Consider the following 18,473-nt stretch of genomic DNA (forward strand, 5'->3'; position numbering starts at 1 on the left):
AAGTGCAAAACGACTCAACTCTTGCCAAGCCCGGTAGGCTTTGTTTTTTGGCCGGTTTAAGTTTACCCTCACTTACCGGCCGGAAGAATGTAAAGACACCCGTGAGTATGGCCTGTACGGTCTGTGCCCGAGGAAAGGCTTCTCATCGCCGGCCAGCTGGCCTCCTCTGTCCTCTCCCAGTGCCTGGCCGTCCGTGGTCCCACATAGCTTTGGATTTTGTGACGGGACTACCACCTTCCCAAGGTAAAGACACGATATTAACTATTGTGGATCGCTTTTCCAAAGCAGTGCACTTCGTGACCCTTCCTAAACTGCCCTCTGCTGCTGAAACTGCGGATCTGTTGGTGAACCATGTTTTCCGCATCCATGGCATTCCCTTGGATATTGTGTTGGAGAGGGGTCCCCAGTTCACCTCTCACGTCTGGAGGGAGTTTTGTCCGGCACTGGGAGCTACTGTAAGCCTGTCGTCGGGTCACCACCCCCAGACCAATGGCCAAACTGAGAGGGCTAATCAGGATTTGTAGGCGGCACTGAGGTGTGTCTGTGCCCGTAATCCAGCCTCTTGGTGCACACAGCTCACCTGGGTGAAATATTCCCACAACTCTTTGACCTCTGCGGCTACAGGTATGACACCATTTGAAGCATCATTGGGTTATTTACCACCTTTCTTCCCAGTCCAGGACGTCGAGATCGGCGTACCGTCGGTTCAGCACAACCTGCGCAGGATCCGCAGAGTCTGGAGGGAGACCAGAGCTACGCTCCTGCGCACCCGTGAACAGAATCAGAGGTTGGCTGACCGGCGACGGATACCTGCTCCTGTGTATAGACCGGGTCAAAAGGTTTGGCTGAATTCAAAGGACATTTTTCTCAGTGTGGCTTCCAAGAAACTCGCTCAACGGTTTATTGGGCCTTTTGAAGTGGAGACTGTTATTAACCCTTCTGCTGTTCGCCTCAGGCTCCCTCAATCTCTCAGGATTCATCCAACCTTCCACGTCTCTCAATTAAAGCCAGTGTCTACAAGCACTCTGTCACGCATCGACTATTGCAACTCTCTACTGGCAGGTCTTCCTACATGCACTATCAAACCTCTGCAAATGATACAAAATGCAGCAGCACGACTGGTCTTCAACCTTCCTAAAAGAGCACATGTTACTCCGCTGTTCATCTCCTTACACTGTCTCCCAGTTACTGCTCACATCAAATTTAAAACTCTGCTGCTCGCTTACAAAACAGCGACAAAAACGGCTCCTCCTTACTTTAACTCTCTCATCCAGGTCTACACTCCCTCCTGCCAATGAAAGGTGTCTGATCCAACCTTCACAACAAGGTCCTAAGTCTCTGACTAGACTCTTCTCCTCTGTCGCCCCCCCGGTGGTGGAATGAACTTCCAAATTCATTCCATTCATTCGATCTGCAGAGTCCCTCTGCACCTTTAAGAAAAAGCTTAACACCCAGCTCTTTCATGAATACCTACTAACTTAATGATGATGGTCTCGATATCATTGATGATGATGATGGTTGTGACGATTGTTTTTGTTTGATAACGATGACTTATAAGATGGTTTCTATACTGATTAGAGCTCTCAAGAACTGCCGTTAATGTTGTGTTTTGCCTCTGTGCAATGCCTGTCAGCACCTGTGTGTCCAATCGGACTCGAAGCTGATCGTTTGCTCTTACTGACATTGTTCCCTTTTTTCTAGATCCTTGCTTGTGTTGTACTTACTATCTGATGTACGTCGCTTTGGATAAAAGCGTCTGCCAAGTGAATTGTAGAATTGTAGAGATACTTTATTGAACCCGAGGGAAATTCAAAGCATCCAGTAGCAGGTTAGAAAGACGTACATGACATGAAACATTTGACGCCCCCCCCCCCCCCTCCCATACATATATATTAAGCCGAAAAAAAGATTTAAAGAATACCCCTAGATGAATCAAACTTAACACGCCAACACAAACACTTGAAGGAATCTTGGTGTTCATGGGTGACTTCTTTCCCTGATTTCCGACTCTATCCACTATCCTATCCCTACAATAAAGGCACAAAAAGCCCAAAAATAAATCTAAAAAAAACAACAAAAAACATTATTTTTTAATTTTTTTTTTACTTGACCTTCAAGGGGGGCGGGGGGGGCCCTATATATATTACCCCTAATATAATGGTAGGGGAAACACTGGGTTATGTCATAGACAACAAGAAAACCTGTTTGGCACATATTTAAACATTGTCATTACCGATTTACAGCATGTGTAGGTTACTAGAAAGTTAAAAATTCAACCAAAATAAGAAAAAAACATAGAAAACTTTAGATTCTGACATTTAAGAATAGATAGAAAATGGTGCAAAAATGGAGAAGAGGCCCATTTAGAACCCGACTTCTCAAACTTGCTGACTATGAAACACACATAAGTGATAACATCCAATGTTCAGGAAATATGCAAACTGCCCAATACCGGAATCTTTCCTTCTGTACACATATTATGAATTCCCAAAGATTCTGATGCTGAAATACATTTTCTACATAGTGTCTCTTGTATGTTTAAGGCTATATCTCAAAAGACTAAAAAGTGGCTGCTTCTGAAAGTATTTGTATTCACATCCCTCAAACATATGCATTCTTATCAAAGTGCTGGATCCTGGAGGAGTTGCTGTAGTCTGGAGGCGGCCTCTGGTTTATAGACCTTGCCTGCCCTCTTGGGTAGGAGGAGATATGAGAGTGAGAGGCAGCCCCTTTGTAGATATTTTTGGCATGACTGTGCCTGTAAAAAGACAGAAAATAGATTCATCCTCAAATATTGTTGATTCATATGTCAGGTTGACATTTTCTCAACTTATATGTTACTCATACGAAACCTTTTTGAGAAAGAATCTGCGATGGAGAAGCAAAGTATGACGCCTCCGAGGATACAGAGGACAGAACCTCCCCAGCCGATAAACAGAGCAGTTCCTAGCTCATACCTTCAGACACAGACAACAAATGTGGATTCAGTGGTTGAGTTAGATTAAAGGAGTCCTGCCCAACAGCCACATGGTTCTTACTTTTGAGCCACAAACATCGGGTCGAAAAATTCTGATGTAATCCTGTGTGCGTAGAGGGAGTACGCTGACAGTGAGCACAGGCCTAAGAAGAACAAGAACAAAATGATTAAATCCAATAAAAGCACATCATGAATAATTAGATGAACAATCAACTGTACTGACCACTAAGAATAAAATTCACTCCAACGAAGCAGGCAACTCTGGCTTTGCTGTTATCTGTTCCGCCGATTTTGGTGAATTTCATCCGGACGAGGGCGAATATGGAACCAAAAAAACCAAGACAGATGGCTCCAATCGTCAACCCCCTGCATGCTTGGATGTAGCCTGCAAACATAAAATTAAATTCAACTTGTGGGGACTGAAAAGACTGTTGTCCTCTCATGTTTAAAAGGCTCCATTCTGTGCTTACCCTGTACGTTAACCCCTCCGCATACCACAAGGTCAATGAGTTATTGACCTTGTGACCAAATTTAACACATAAAGGCAAGCAACACAATTTGTCAGGTGTTAAGCTAATTGTTTTCAGGGACTTAGTGGTCATGTGGAGACCATATTGGTATATAACTTAACAATTAAAGGTGATTTGGAGGGAAATATTAACTGACAAAGTCAAGCAATGAAACGAGTCAGCTGTTGAGGAAACAGCCCGAGGGTCCCAGTAAATCACCATTATGGTGCTTTCAAGGTCTGAGAACAAAGGCTAACCATTGACAGTATTTGGATGTAAGTGAGTTCTTGCTCGAAGAATTGCCATTCTAGGATATCTATTTCTCATCAGAAAACAATGAGATTCTCTTTAAATATTCCAAGCACATTTCAGAGAGAAAAGGACCCGAGGTAAAGATTTAAAAACTGTGGATGAATCAGCACTGGTCTTCACATTGAGCAGTAACTGAAAAGCAAACAACACAAAATATGTTGACCAAACTGTTTAAAAAAAATAAAAGCAAAAAAACAGGGAAAGGCAGAAAAGCCAAGGATCCATTTATGAGGGAGGAAAAAAGCTGACCATCCAGTGCCAGCATGGAGGGAAAGTCTTTGCAGTTGGAGACTCCTGTTGAATCAGTGACACAGGTCTTCCAAAGATTGGACCAGAAGGAAGCTGTTGTGATGACGCTTCCATCATTGGAAGATACCTTCCAGTAGTCTGTCGGCAAGGTGGAGCAAACGAGCACCCAACCGGAGATTGTTAATATAAAGGCAAAAATCTCCTGAATCATGCTGCTCATACTCCAGAGAGGTGATGACCAAACCAGTTGGTGAGAGCTGACCTAAAACTGATGAATGGACGCTGGTTAGTGAAGCTTAGGCTCTGCACTAGTAAGTTCAATGGATAGGCTGTGATTGATTGTTAATGTTTTGTGGATTCTTATATACTGCAGGGAGGAGTTTGGCCTTAAACATCAACAGGTGGCCAGTGTACTATCAAAAAGTCTTCCACCCACTCACACAGTACACGTCACTATGACTCAAAATGACTGAGATGGGAACTGAAGGACCAGCGGTGACATAAGTTATGACATTAAAGATTAAAGCAAGGGTGGACATTTTGCCCTGTACAATGTGCATCATTTGAGAGTTTTTTTTTAATTCTGGAACAACGCCCACTGCTCAAGTTATTTGATTAACTGAAACATTTGAATTATAATAGAAAAAAATAGTTTTTCACATTAAAAAAGGAATGTAATGAAAGTGAGATATGTGTCAATCGCAACATTTTCATTCTGAGGTGAGTTCAATTATTAATCAATGAACTTGACAAAAGTTACTGGTGTCAGTGGTCTGATTATTCTCAAGGGTAGGTTAAACTAACACTTCTAGAGAATTTAACATGTGTAGTCATATTAGCCAACGGTCAATTTGGGTCTAACCTCCGCAACCCCGGATGGCCCTCCACAACCGCTTCACGCTGCTGAAGGACGAGGCTCCAGTCGGCTCTCTGGGACTGGAGGAGGCTTCTGCTTCCGCTGCGCGTACTCCTGCACCGAACGCAAACGTAACTACTCGCCACTCCGCCACGGCTCCACATGGATTTGCCACCTCACCTCCACCTGCAGCGCGTTCTTCTGGTCGGGAGGCCCGCCACTCGGCCACTGGGAAGAACCGCCGGAAAATGCTGCAGGAGGCCGTCATCAGACTCCACAGCCATGGCTAAACGAACTGACTCGGGGGCCCTTTCTGAATAGCCACAGTTCAGTAGGCAGTACATAATTTTCAGTAGGGAGTTTCAGTATACTGAACTTTCGTGGTCATTCAGTATGCATTTTTGGGTCCACCTCAGTATACTGAACATTTCAGTATGGATAATCACTTCCTGGTTTCATGCAATATGGATTGGATGCGTGCTTTCAGGAAATGAATTGTATTTTACCACCCACAATGCTGTGTGAAATTAAACGTAAATCATCACTTCACGTCCGCCTCCAAATCAAAACAAACGAGCGTGGATTAATAGAATCAATTTTTAATCTAGAGTTAAAGTCCCGACTGAAATCATTACTTTTAATTAACAACAGAAAATATAACAAATGTCTGCATTATTATAAAACCTTTCCCCCTCTATTTAAATAATGATTTCACTATTTAAATGTGTCTTTATTGGTTTATTTTACTTTATATTCTGTATATTACTGTCTTTCATTTGTACTTTCCTTTATGTACTGTATGTTATTTAGTTATTTAATCTGTCTTTTTCTTGATTGACATTGTGATATTGTTTTTTTTTACCTGACTGTATGCGCGTTACTCCTCTTGAATAAAGCTAAAAAAAAAAAACGGGTGGATGTGGCAGGTTCAGGTCACATAAAAGATGTCACTTCCTCACTGAATGAATCAGACAAAGTAGGAACAAATATCTGCCAACTGTGCAGGCCTACTGAATAGTAGGTACTAAACAGTATACAGCACGGAAAGTAGGTACTGCCTACTGCCTACTGACAGATTGAGTAGGTACTTGACAATTCGGATAAAGCCCAGATCTAAAAAGAGACTGCAGAAGGAAAGAACGAAAATGGAAAAAAACAGGCTTGCATGTATTTTATGAAATATGGAGAGATACAATGAAACAATACCAAAAGGCAGTTAAAGACGCAAGAGCAGCATTTTATTCTAAACTGATTTTATCCAATCACTCTAACCCCAGAATTGTATTGTTTTAAAATCAATCACCACCCCCTCCCCTTCTTATTTTACTGATCCTTCTCAGGATCTGTGTGAGAAGTTTTTAACTTATTTTACCAATAAAGTCAAGGACATTAGGCAACAAATCATCCCCCCAGACCGTATTTTAGACACCAGCAGGGAACTTAACAGTTATTTTAGCGGTTTTGAGCCGATGTACTTGACCTTTTTATCTGAAATTTTAACCCACATGAAATCAGCTATGTGCAGCCTTGATTTTATTCCCACAACTTTTCTCAAAGAGGTTTTTAACACAGTTGGACCCAATATTTTATCCATTATTAATAGTTCCTTGGCGGAAGGTGTAGTCCCCTCTGCTTTTAAACATGCTGTGGTCCAACCACTTTTAAAGAAACCCAACCTTGATCCCACTGATTTTAACAATTTTAGACCAATCTCAAAACTTCCATTTTTATCAAAAGTTTTAGAAAAGGTGGTTTCAACACAACTTTTATCTTTTATGACTAAAAATAACCTCTTTGAGAAATTCCAATCCGGTTTTAGAGCTTGTCACAGCACAGAGACGGCCCTCCTCAAGGTAACCAATGACCTTATTTTAGCAGCAGATAGAGGGGAGGGCACAATTTTAATTATTTTAGATCTTAGCGCAGCTTTTGATACTGTTGATCACACAATTTTAATTGATCGTCTCAGAAAATGGTTGGTTTAAAGGATACTGCACTTAGCTGGTTTTACTCCTATCTTTTAGAAAGAACCTTTGCGGTCACCATCAGTAACTACTTCCCCTCTACCTCTAACATTATCTGTGGTGTACCGCAAGGTTCGGTTTTAGGTCCCATTTTATTCTCCATTAATATGCTGCCTCTTGGCCAAATAATTGAACGCCACAAAGTCTCTTTTCACTGCTACGCAGACGACACACAGATATACCTTCCTTTGAGACCTGAGGACGCTAGGAGCCTAGCTGCTGTCAGAAACTGTCTAAACGATATCAACTGCTGGATGGCACAAAACTTTCTCCAACTGAGCAATTCTAAATCTGAAATCATAGTATTCAACCCGCCAAACTCCACTCATATTTCAAAGAGCAGCCTCGGTCCCTTATTCGCCAATGTCCAACCCACCACCAGAAATCTAGGAATAACATTTGATTGCAATCTCACCTTTGAATCCCATATCAAAACAGTTGTCCGATCATGCTTCTTCCATCTACGCACCAGCTCCAAAATTAAAACAATACTAACCCAACCAGACCTTGAAAATATCATCCACGCCCTCGTTTTCCCCCAACTTGACTACTGTAAGTGCCTCTTTTCCGGAATCACAAATAAGTCACTATCTCGCCTCCAGCTAGTCCAAAATGCAGCAGCTAGGCTTCTTATTGGTTGTAACAGACGACATCACATCACTCCAATTTTAGCTTCATTACATTGGCTTCCTGTAAGTTTTAGAATCGATTTTAAGATTTTACTCATTACTTTTAAAGCACGAACAGTGCTGGCTCCAAGCTATATAACAGAGCTACTGACACCATATGAGCCAGCAGTCTTAGATCCTCAGGTGGGGGCCTCCTGGTCGTTCCAAAGTCGAGACTTAAAACTAAAGGTGACCGGGCCTTTTCAGTCAGGGCCCCTGGACTTTGGAATGACCTCCCTGAGGAGATAAGACTCGCAGATTCCCTCAATTATTTTAAATCCCTTCTTAAAACATACTTTTACAGACTTGCTTTTATGTTATGTCGTCTTCTTAATGTCTTTTCTTACTGGTTTTACTATTTTTATCTTCTTTTACTTCTTACTGTCCTTTTATTTATGATCTTTATTTATGCTCTTATCTCATATTTATGCTCTTATCTTAACTCCTCTTATGTTTTAACTTGGTCATTTTTTATCTTACTTACTTTGTCTATTTATGTTTTATATTTATATTTACTTTTTATTTTTATTAATATTATAGTTTTTTTTTTATCCTTTAACCACTTGTTTATATTTCTTTTCCTGCTCTTACCTTCTTATTGCTGTTATCTTTTTATTTGCTTTAGCTCTTTTAGTTTCTTTTTAAATCTTTGGTCCTCTTGGTCTCAGCTCTTGTTGTTGGGTTCTTGTGTTGCCTGGGTTCTTATAATGGTTCTTGTGATGGTCGGGTTATATATGTCTGTTGGGTATCGTGCACTATGGGTTCTTTTCTGTTGAATTGTGTTTTATTATTTTTATTATTTTGCATCTGTTATATTCTTGCTGTTGTTTATGGTCTTCTGTGTTTGGTTTAGTTTGCTTTGTTCTTGTTTTTGCTGTTTGTCAAAGCACTTTGTAAACCTGTGTTTTTAAAAGGTGCTATATAAATAAAGTTATTATTATTATTATTATTATTATTATTATTATTAATAATTGTAAGGTGATTTCATTATTTTGTCCATTTCTTGCCTTAAAATGTCCAGAGTGGAACATGTTATAAAAGCTTAACCAGGGACAAGGACTGTAAATTATGCCGTGGCTAGAAGTCATATATACATTGCATCAGTTGCACTTTAATTATATTTTACAATACCTACATGTATTGTACCTGACAAATAAACTGATAAACAAATAATTGAGTTAAGAAAACGTTCCAGAGAATAAACAGAGATGAATTTTGAGAAATTATAAGGTGGAGTGAATGTGTCACATTCTGCCTCTCACCTTGCACTCCCACACATGATGAATGAACAACAAGAGTGCTTGAACTTCCTCATAGACCAAAAATACCAGGATTTAGATAACTCAACATTGCTATTATGTTGCAGAGAAAATAGGTTTATAATTACGAAAGTGATGCATCAAAAAAATCATTTGGATTAAGTGACAAACAGAAACCAACAAAAAGGTGAATCACACCCAAGCACCAAATCCATCAGACTCTGGTAATGTGAGTTAGACCTCCATCTAGTGGTTACATGTACGGCTGATGCCATCACACTGCTGTCACCACCAGATGGAATTGAAGAGCTTTAAGTACTCTTCAAATGTGACACATTACAACATGTTTCTGAATAAAGTGGATTGAAAGAGAACTTATTTTTCTCAATTAGAAAAATCAAGACAACCCAAGAGATGTATCTAGCCAACCTATGGACAAATACATTAAATGGTGTAAATACCAACTAGTATACCATTTTAAAGGCTATGAATTGAGTGAAGGTTGACTATTATTTTCTTCCTTTATGGCCCCTTTCATCTTTTTTGTTACATTTTCTGTCCTTCAAACACTCAGTTTGACATTTCCAGCAAAGGATTCAATATTTGCCAGTTCAAGTTAACACGTGAGCCATAATCTTCAGGATAAATGATTTCTTTCCCTTTTTTTTAGCCTTAAAGGAACATTTGAATTAAAAAAAATTAAAACTAAAACATTATTTGTTATATCTAAGTGGCAATAATAGTCCAAGATAATGATTTAATGTGATCTACAGAACAGGTATAACTTAAACCAGTTTGATAAAAAAGAAAACATTGGAAGAAAACAAAGATTATAGGTTTGAAGTCTGAGTCAATTTAAAGGATAATCAGGCGTTTTAACGAAATACTGAAACACTATCCTCTATAGATAATCAATGATGAACAACATATAAGGATATCTTTGTGAAAGTTATCACCCAAAATATTCTATTTCATTTCAATTATATATTTCAAGATTATCATCAAAAACGACTTTATTAGTAAGACACTTCACAAAAGTGACAAGTTACATAATGAGAAACAATGTCCAGGTGTTGCTACCTTCTTCCATAATGTATGAACCAAATGTATCTGCCAATTCAGACAATCGGCTGCAGTGTAGCTCTTATACATCACATGTGATGCCTTTGTTTTTGTTGTGAAGAATATTCATGTTACACTCTGGCACCTACACTGAATAATACTTTACCTTGCTAAATGTTAGTGCAAAGGCTGCCATGAAAGGTGTAAGATAAAAATGTGACATCCAGATCCTGAATGCGGTTGCTTTGAACTCTGGCTCTCTGTGCTTACCTTCCAGCTGAAGTATAGTGTGATGAGGTCTGCAGTGAAGCGCTCCGATTGCATTTCCCGCACAGTTGTTCCACAGACCCTGGAGCACCCAGGTGGCTGTGATGACTGAGGATGCCCGGCTCGTGGCCCTCCATTCATTGGACACTGTGGCAGCAATTGTTGCACCCAGACCAGCCAGGCCGCTAAGAAAAGCCAGTATCTGACGGACTGACATTTGGAGATTTAGGATATGTATGTAGTTTATCTAGAAGATTCAAGAAGACATTCGCTCCAGGCAGGTAAATTACACTGTGAACATGTGTTTCAATGAGATGATTTACAGATATCTCTCCTGGTCTCCAGTGGTGAGGGATGGACACATGTGTCAGGAGGAAGCATGAGTTGGCAGTTAGTCATTACATTTGGGGAAGAAGAGTAGGAATTGCTCTACGTTTTGGTCACATAATAAGGCCGAGTTTCATATTAACATAAAAAAGAATAATAAATAATCCTAAAAACAAGAGGCAATGTGGCAAGGTCCAGCTACTGGTTCATCTATGGCTGTGCAAGATATTTAGCAAATGACTAATCATTGCCAGCTCATATGTGAAAATGTATGTTGTGGTTTCTAATCCTTTTTTTTTACTGATCTCAGAAATTATGAAAATATATTTTATTTAAGGTAGGTAAAGGAAAACAGGTAACTTTGACAGAAATCAAGACGATTTATTGAAAGACAGGATAGAATCTGAGCTGAATCAGGTGTAAAGATTAGCTTGAGGGTCTCGTTGAAAAACTGGTGGAAAGATGCGTAAAGTTCATAACAAATAAATATATAAAATGTGTACAAATAACTTGCATACAGGACTGTAATGAAGCTTTTTTCCTTCTATTTGAGAACACCCCCTCTTTTGTGATACAATAAAGGCGAGACATAAGGTAGGAAGTAAAAAAAAGAAGAGGAGCTGTATACTAAATATCCCTGATTTGAATTTAAAAGTAAAACAATAAAAAGATAATTAACAGTTACTCATGTGATAACCAAAATCATTAATTTAGTCTCTAAAAGTTAAATTCTGAAAACACTGATTATTCATAAATGATCCAGAAGATTAAATACAGTTTGGAGTTTCCAAAAGTGAAAAAAGTCAGAGAGCAAGGTGTATGCACATTTAGTCAAACCTGCATCATTAAATTGTAGGCTTTGCAGCAGTTAAATAAAGAAAATTGTGAAAATTGTTTAACATGCACGTGCAACAGCACCCAATACACAAATGGAAAATAAACAATAAAAGACAAAGTATGGCACCAACAAAAAAATAAATAAATAAAGAAAATTGTTTTAAATTAAGATGTATTCATATTTATCTTTACAAATATGAAGGACAGAAAAATAAGGAAAATGGTCAAGTAAAACCTAGCAGTCAAACTTTTATAACCTTTTTTACATTTAAAAAGAGACACAATTGATTATACATTTAAGTGATTCTTACAGGTAAATGTTTTTAAAAAATGTTGAATCCTTCCATACAGTATAATTCTGTATTCTACATATGTGATAGGCTACTTGTGAAACACTATCTGAAACATTTCAAAGTGTCACAAAGAAAATAATTGATTCTTTGATAAGAAAAAGATATAGGTTTTTGTTTAAGTACCGATTGATTTGAGTGGAAAAGGCTACAGTTCATGACTTTATGACACAAAGTAGTTTAGGAAGTGATGGAGACTCCTGTAAGCCAATCATCGCTTGGTGGGCGGGGCTACGCAGCGCCGGGTTCACCTGACAGCCAAACCGGCTGTGCGTGGTAATCCTCTCCAGCATGTCTGGTAGGTGTAATATTTACTGACGTTGGAATTAACAGTTGCTTCTCTATTCTCTCCTTCCTTCTCTGAGCTTTTATCGACCTTCCTTTGCCACAAGCCTGCAAAGAAAGTCTCCAGGTTTCTTTAACGGTTTTAGGGGGGCATGGAGACTCTGCGGAGGGAGGGGAAGGATAATCCGTCGGCTTCAGCTAATCTTCTCTCCAAGATTTTCTTCTGGTAAGGAAACCGGCTAGAAGTGACAGCCGTGTTTGACATGTATTGAACTTAAAGCTCTCATGTGTGACATTTGAACCTTTGTGGACTGACTGGACAGGATGTGATAGCAGGTCGTCTAGCAACAAGCTCAAACCCTTTCGTTAAAGTTTGTTTTTGTTTTTTTATTTACATCAGGCAAAGTGAAGCACACCTATGGGCTAGGGGAGATTTCTTTGACACAAAGCTCTTTTATTTGCTTCATCACCAGCTGGCTGAATCCCTTGTTCAAAGTTGGCTACAAGAAAAAGTTGGATGAAGATGACATGTATAAAGTTCTTCCAGAGGATGCTTCAGAGAGACTGGGCAACGAGCTTCAATGGTAGGTCATTTAATTCACGACATTTCAATTTACATATATAACATTTTTAGTGCATTTTTTTGCTGTAGTAATGTATTTTAAATTTGACAAAAATTAATCAGACCAATTGTCATTTCTAGTCAGGAAAAAGGCTGAAAATCTCATGAAAAACGTCTCAAATTTGTAGGAAAAAATGTTTATCATGGACCTAACCAAAAGTTTTCATGAAAATCTTTGACCGTGGACCTGACACCAAATTTCATCTTGGACCAAACAACATTTTTCATGAAAGCTGTTGACCGCGGACCTGACTCAAATTTATATGAAGAAATGTTGACTAAGGACCATGAAAAAAGAGCTCTTTGGCTTTATTTACTCCCCTTTCTATTTATCTTTTCCGAATTCTTGTTGTCTTAGCAGTAAAAACACTGACCACCTTCAGGTCAAAACTCCTGGCTTTTGATTTAATGATAGCAGTTTTGAATATCAGTCTTTCAGTTTTTTTTTTATCAGGTCCAATAGAAAAAAAGAAAACTAAATTCCCCATTATATAGTAACTGAGTAAGTTTACACCTAAGTTTGTCTTGCTGAGTGTCCAGGACATTGTAACCTCACCCACCTGTACACAAGCTTATCTGATGACCCCTTCATCACTGGGAGAAAATCCAATTGTGCTGTCGCCAATGTCTGACCCACGAATGTCCACCACACTGCCTGTCACCTCTCAGCTTGGACACTTTCTATACGGGGGCAGACCACCCACCCACTATTTTTTACAGGGTTTGGTGTCAGAGCTGACATTAAGGAAAGGCCATCTAAATATAGAAAGCCCTTTCACATGATGAGACGCTTATTCAACCACATCTAGAGTGAAGGGGCTGCCACTCTCATTGGCCATTTACAGAACTTGAAAGCTTGGTTTCCTATCTTATACTGTAACTCTTAACTGGACTACAACAGTTACACACCTTAGTTCCACTCCTGTTCATTTCTTTTTTACTGACAAGATCTTAAGTAAAAGCAGAGGTTTCCAGTTTAGTGACACCATTGGCATCCCTTCAACAGTCTTCAACTTTCTTCAACAGTTATAACGATTCTGATTCTAGTATCTGTAATGGCCTTGATACTTTCTAAATATGGAGCTGAGTATGGATGAGCACTTTATGCCAATCAGGGCAATCTTGATATCATAACCAATAAGTATCGCAGATATGTGCTGATGTAACTAGATTTATTCATCAGTCAAAAAGTGGAGTTTCATTAGATTATACCAGCAGTTCTCTTTCACCAGCAGAGGGCACTATATAGATTACAACAAGCACTATCACTCTCCAGAGTGTCGAGATGAGATGCACGTACATGCACAGTCACTTTCCTTCTTTCCTTCTTCTTCATGATATCTTCACATATCATTGTGGATCTCTTCCACAAGTGTTTGATGACTGCGTTTGAGGGATCAACTCAATAAACGTGTATATCTATATATATCTCTACAGATCGATCATCTTAGAAAGATATCGGCTGATATATCTTTATATATATTTTTTTCCCTGTATTGGCCTCAAAAATCTCATATTGGTTGGCCCTACCAATAAGCTCTCAAAAAATTTAACACCTTGCAAGCAAAGATTTTTAGTCAAAGTTAGTAAATTTCAGTAAGCGATGTTTTTACACAGGTATATATTTTTTAAATCAGGCTTCTATTGAGGGGATACCCTGCATGTAGACCCTTTGTTAATACCACCTATGTTCAAAGGGAGGATTATCTCCCAGAAAAAGTGGACTGTACAATCTATAATTTGGGTCATTCATTGCTAAAAAGGAGTATGGAGTAACTTCTACTAAGTAAGTACTAGTAAGGCAAATGATGGACAGTGACATAATCTTTATTAAAGTGAGCAGCAAAGCAAAGCTGTTACCTTGTTAATTGTATCCAATTAGAATTCAGCCCAACGCTGAAGTCCAAATGAGAAAATCTCATTAATTATTTTTCCATAATGATGTAGTGCTACAAATAATTGACTACAGCATCTCACTGAATGCTCCATCATGTAGAGACGTGGTGTACACACACTGCCTCACACTTAGCAGTCTGGGTCTGTAGCAGTGAAATATGCATTCTTAGTCGGTTAATTACCATACAAGCAAGATATTACAATAATGGATTATTTCACCTTTTTTTTTATTTGAAGAAGCCTGAAGTGTTGAAATGGTTTATTATGTTGTGAGTAACACAGCTTAATTGCCTCTGCCTTTTTCTTTTCTCTTGTCAAAGGTACTGGAACGCAGAGGTTCAACAGGCGGCTAAAGACCTGCGCCCACCTAGTCTAACTAAAGCTCTTGTTACGTGCTACTGGAGGTCATATTCACTCATTGGAATATACATTTTTATAGAGGTACAGTACAACCACACATCTACAAAGAAATATTGCATTAAAATTTAATTCCTGTATTTTCCATACTAGGTCTCATTTTACATATTAAGGTGGTTTAATGTATTTTGACACAGCAATGTACAGCTTTGATGGCTTCACAACAATCATTTGGGGCAATTACAGACAAGCAAGTTAAGTCCACTAAAAGTGCTTGTTTTTTTCCGTTGAAAGGTTCAGATAATTATTGTAAGAGTCTGAAATCATGATGAAATGGATCCTACTCTGACTCCTGTTTTTACCACCCTCTTCCTGCAACAATTCTCCCGACCATGAGTTCTCACAGGGATACTTCCCCTTGAGGGAGAGTTTACTGCAAAGGGCCTTTCAGTTTTTATGACACTAAGAATTACAATCTGACCCTGGAAGATGCAAAAAAAACAAACTCTTTCAGAACATTTGCTCACCTGTAATTACCCCCAAAGGATTACATTGCAGCCACTCCAGCTGTGTCAGGGCTGCTGACTGCAGTGTAATCATTTTGGGGCGATACCAAAACAGTTTGAACCTGCAAGTCATGGAAAACCTAAATGCATATAAGAACAACCCTGGTTGAAAAAAAGCTAAATTCCCATGTTAGAAAGAAGTTGGTTTAAAGCAGCACATCCTTATATTGTCTTTGGATCTAATGTTCTATCAGGAAGTTCTCAAAGTCATTCAGCCAGTGCTCCTCGGGAAAATGATCGAGTACTTTGAGAGTCATGACCCCACCGACGATGCTGCCATCTACGAGGCCTACAGCTACGCTACAGGCATCTCCCTGTCCACCATCGCCATCACCGTTCTTCATCATCTCTACTTCTACCACGTCCAGCGAGCGGGCATGAAGATCAGAGTAGCCATGTGTCATATGATCTATAGGAAGGTTAGTCACACTACATCTATGTGCATCATATCCTCTTTCATATCCCTGTGATTTTGAAGGACTTGATTTAACACCTTATTTCTCTTCATAGGCTCTTTGTCTCAACAGCAAAGCGTTGGCCAAAACCACCACTGGACAAATTGTAAACCTGTTATCCAATGACGTCAACAAATTTGACGAGGTAATTACCTGAGAGTTTTTAATTTAAATGTATATTTTACATGGAGGAAGCCATTAAGTTACACAAACTTCACCTCACTTTCCCCTCCATATTGTCTTCTTACAGATAACCTTGTATTTGCACTTTTTGTGGATTGGTCCTCTACAAGCAGCAACTGTAACTTTACTGCTGTTTTATACAATCGGACCATCAGGCCTTGCAGGAATGGCTGTCTTGTTTATTTTGATGCCAGTGCAGACTATGTTTGGACGTTTGTTCTCCACTCTCAGGTTTGTTGTTATTTCCCAGATTCATGAGTTCATGATGTGTCACACTTAATACTTTTGCTGCAATTGTACATGTTCTTTTTTAGGGCTGAAACTGCAGTCTTAACAGATGACAGGATACGCACAATGAATGAAGTCATCACTGGGATCCGTGTTATAAAGATGTACGGGTGGGAGAAGCCTTTCGCTGCGTTGGTGGATGAGGTCAGAAGGTTGGTCGAGTGCTCCTCGTGTTTCTCCTCAGAATTGGGCTTAGCAACAAGACGATTTGAGTAAAACTTACATTTTTTATTGTTTTATTAAACATCCTATCACAAAAAACAACAACATCGTCAGCCTGTCAGTGTGAAGTGTTTTAGTTGCACTGAAGTAGTCATCAGAGTATCAACACTTCCCCTATGTGGAGCATTCTTTGAGCAGCTGTTGAAGAAAGTGGTTGGCCTTGTTTAAAATGTTGTGAGTGAAGGCACTTCACTTAAATCTGACCTAAAACAACATGAATTCCCTGAAACAAGCTGAGTGACAGATTAGCTTGCAGCTTCCCGAGAGAGTGGAGTATAATCCAAAAAGCATCAGAGCGACAGTTTTCTGACATTATTTCATTTCAAACCTTTATTTAAGCCTTGAAAATCATTGAGGTTTCCCTCATTTACAATGATGTCGAGATACAGATCAAAAGAACAAACAAGAAGGGCACAAATAAAACAATAAAGACAGGTCAGGATAAATTCTCATTACAAACAATTACACACTGTGGTAAAGTGGTTTGAGATCTTTGTCTTAATCTGCCCAAGAGAAACAAGAGTGTCAATCTTGAGACAGTGTTGTAAATTGTTCCACATTTTTGGAGCTAAGAAGCTAAAAGCGGATTTTCCAAGTTCAGAGTAAACCTGCGGGTCTTGGAGCAATAGAACTGTTTTATACTGTTATTCTCAGTTTTTTATTATTAACTTGTACAACAATACAGTGGCATCCTTTTGCACCAGAATTATTTTTCATACCTTCTTTTTAACCTTTTTTTTGCAATCTGTTCAAAATGTTTTGTATCGTGCTTTAAATTTACAAATTTAGATTTTCAAATGTTTTGTTACATGCTCCTGCATTTTGTAGTAATAGCATTCACTGACTTCTTGTCCTGTTCCTGCACAGACTGGAGATCTCAAAGATCATGAAAAGCTCGTACCTGCGTGGCCTGAACATGGCGTCTTTCTTTGTGAGCAGCAAGATCATCATCTTCATCACCGTGTGTGTCTTTGTGCTCACAGGCAACACGTTGTCTGCTAGCATCGTGTTTATGGCTGTTGCTCTCTACGGGGCAGTGAGGCTCACCATCACCCTCTTCTTTCCCTTTGCCATAGAGAAGGTCTCTGAATCTCTCATCAGCATCAGAAGGATTAAAGTAAGTGCATCATAGACAGAAGACAAAGTTACATGTATATGTTGGTTTCTTTCTATGAAAACTGAATCCCTGAATATTCTTCTTTTAAGACTTTTCTCCTGCTTGATGAAGTCGCTCCACATTATCTGGGGCTTCCTGTGGCAGAGAAGGAGTGTATGGTGAAGATTGAGGATTTAAAATGCTACTGGGATAAGGTGAGGAGTAGTGTGGGCTACATGTCTGTGTATTCCTGCTCTCTTACAATAATCCTTACTCCCAATGAGGGTGTAACAAGATCCACTTGGAAACATGTGAAATATTACAGTTTAGTTTCTGCATATCATTTTATTGACTTTTTTTTCACAGATGCTAGAGGCTCCAACTTTACAGAGCGTGTCGTTTACGGTGAAGACGGAGCAGCTTCTGGCAGTAATCGGACCTGTTGGTGCTGGAAAGGTCAGGGGTCTCATTTATTAAAGAGTGCGTAGAATCCATACTAAAAATATACGTGCGCCAAAATACTTGATGATAAATGCAAGATATTGAAAGATATTAATGAAAACTGGTGGCTCTATGGTCTCTGTGTTAGTCTAATGTTTAACTCTACATCAGTGATTACATCAGTGTACAGGTCTGGTCCTCTGAGGTCCGTCCGGGATAATGAAGGAGAGATGGCGCTGATGAAATATGTATGAGGCAGACTTTTATTTTTTATTTTATGTTTATATATTGTCATAATGAAAGTGACTTATTGGAAACGGCTCACTACATGCGCGATTATAGCCTAAATAAAACCATTGGTTTGA

At 39.1% G+C, this 18,473-nt stretch overlaps 2 protein-coding genes across 3 annotated transcripts in view; one reads left to right on the plus strand and one right to left on the minus strand.

Annotated features, from left to right (window-relative positions):
- Positions 1-2,317: 2,317 nt before the first annotated feature.
- On the minus strand, positions 2,318-10,475 carry LOC132987470 (claudin-10-like). Its single transcript, XM_061054559.1, has 5 exons — positions 10,187-10,475; positions 3,201-3,362; positions 3,039-3,120; positions 2,853-2,957; positions 2,318-2,758 (listed from the first exon to the last, which is right to left on the minus strand). Exons 1-5 carry the CDS (start codon positions 10,398-10,400, stop codon positions 2,602-2,604), a joined length of 720 nt encoding a protein of 239 aa, XP_060910542.1. The 5' UTR covers positions 10,401-10,475; the 3' UTR covers positions 2,318-2,601.
- Positions 10,476-11,927: 1,452 nt separating this feature from the next.
- Positions 11,928-18,473, plus strand: part of LOC132987467 (ATP-binding cassette sub-family C member 4-like) — a 63,760-nt gene continuing 57,214 nt past the window's right edge. For both annotated transcript variants that reach the window (XM_061054557.1, XM_061054556.1), the window contains exons 1-10: positions 11,928-12,208; positions 12,456-12,566; positions 14,821-14,941; positions 15,618-15,842; positions 15,934-16,023; positions 16,129-16,292; positions 16,376-16,501; positions 17,439-17,688; positions 17,778-17,882; positions 18,034-18,123. In XM_061054557.1, the coding sequence (XP_060910540.1) occupies positions 12,135-12,208; positions 12,456-12,566; positions 14,821-14,941; positions 15,618-15,842; positions 15,934-16,023; positions 16,129-16,292; positions 16,376-16,501; positions 17,439-17,688; positions 17,778-17,882; positions 18,034-18,123 (1,356 nt within the window). In that variant the 5' untranslated portion in view covers positions 11,928-12,134. The remainder of the gene's footprint in view (positions 12,209-12,455; positions 12,567-14,820; positions 14,942-15,617; positions 15,843-15,933; positions 16,024-16,128; positions 16,293-16,375; positions 16,502-17,438; positions 17,689-17,777; positions 17,883-18,033; positions 18,124-18,473) is intronic.

The sequence above is a fragment of the Labrus mixtus genome, chromosome 13 (assembly GCF_963584025.1).
Source record: "Labrus mixtus chromosome 13, fLabMix1.1, whole genome shotgun sequence".
NCBI classification, from domain to species: Eukaryota; Metazoa; Chordata; class Actinopteri; order Labriformes; family Labridae; genus Labrus; species Labrus mixtus.

Bases quoted from the DNA above. Each gene is read 5' to 3' on its own strand.
- LOC132987470 (XM_061054559.1), bottom strand. From the start codon at position 10,400: ATGTCAGTCCGTCAGATACTGGCTTTTCTTAGCGGCCTGGCTGGTCTG. The intron at 3,121-3,200 runs GTCAGTACAGTT...TGTTCTTCTTAG, and splicing joins AGTGAATTTTATTCTTAGTG to GCCTGTGCTCACTGTCAGCG. The intron at 2,759-2,852 runs GTTTCGTATGAG...GTCTTTTTACAG, and splicing joins GCAGATTCTTTCTCAAAAAG to GCACAGTCATGCCAAAAATA.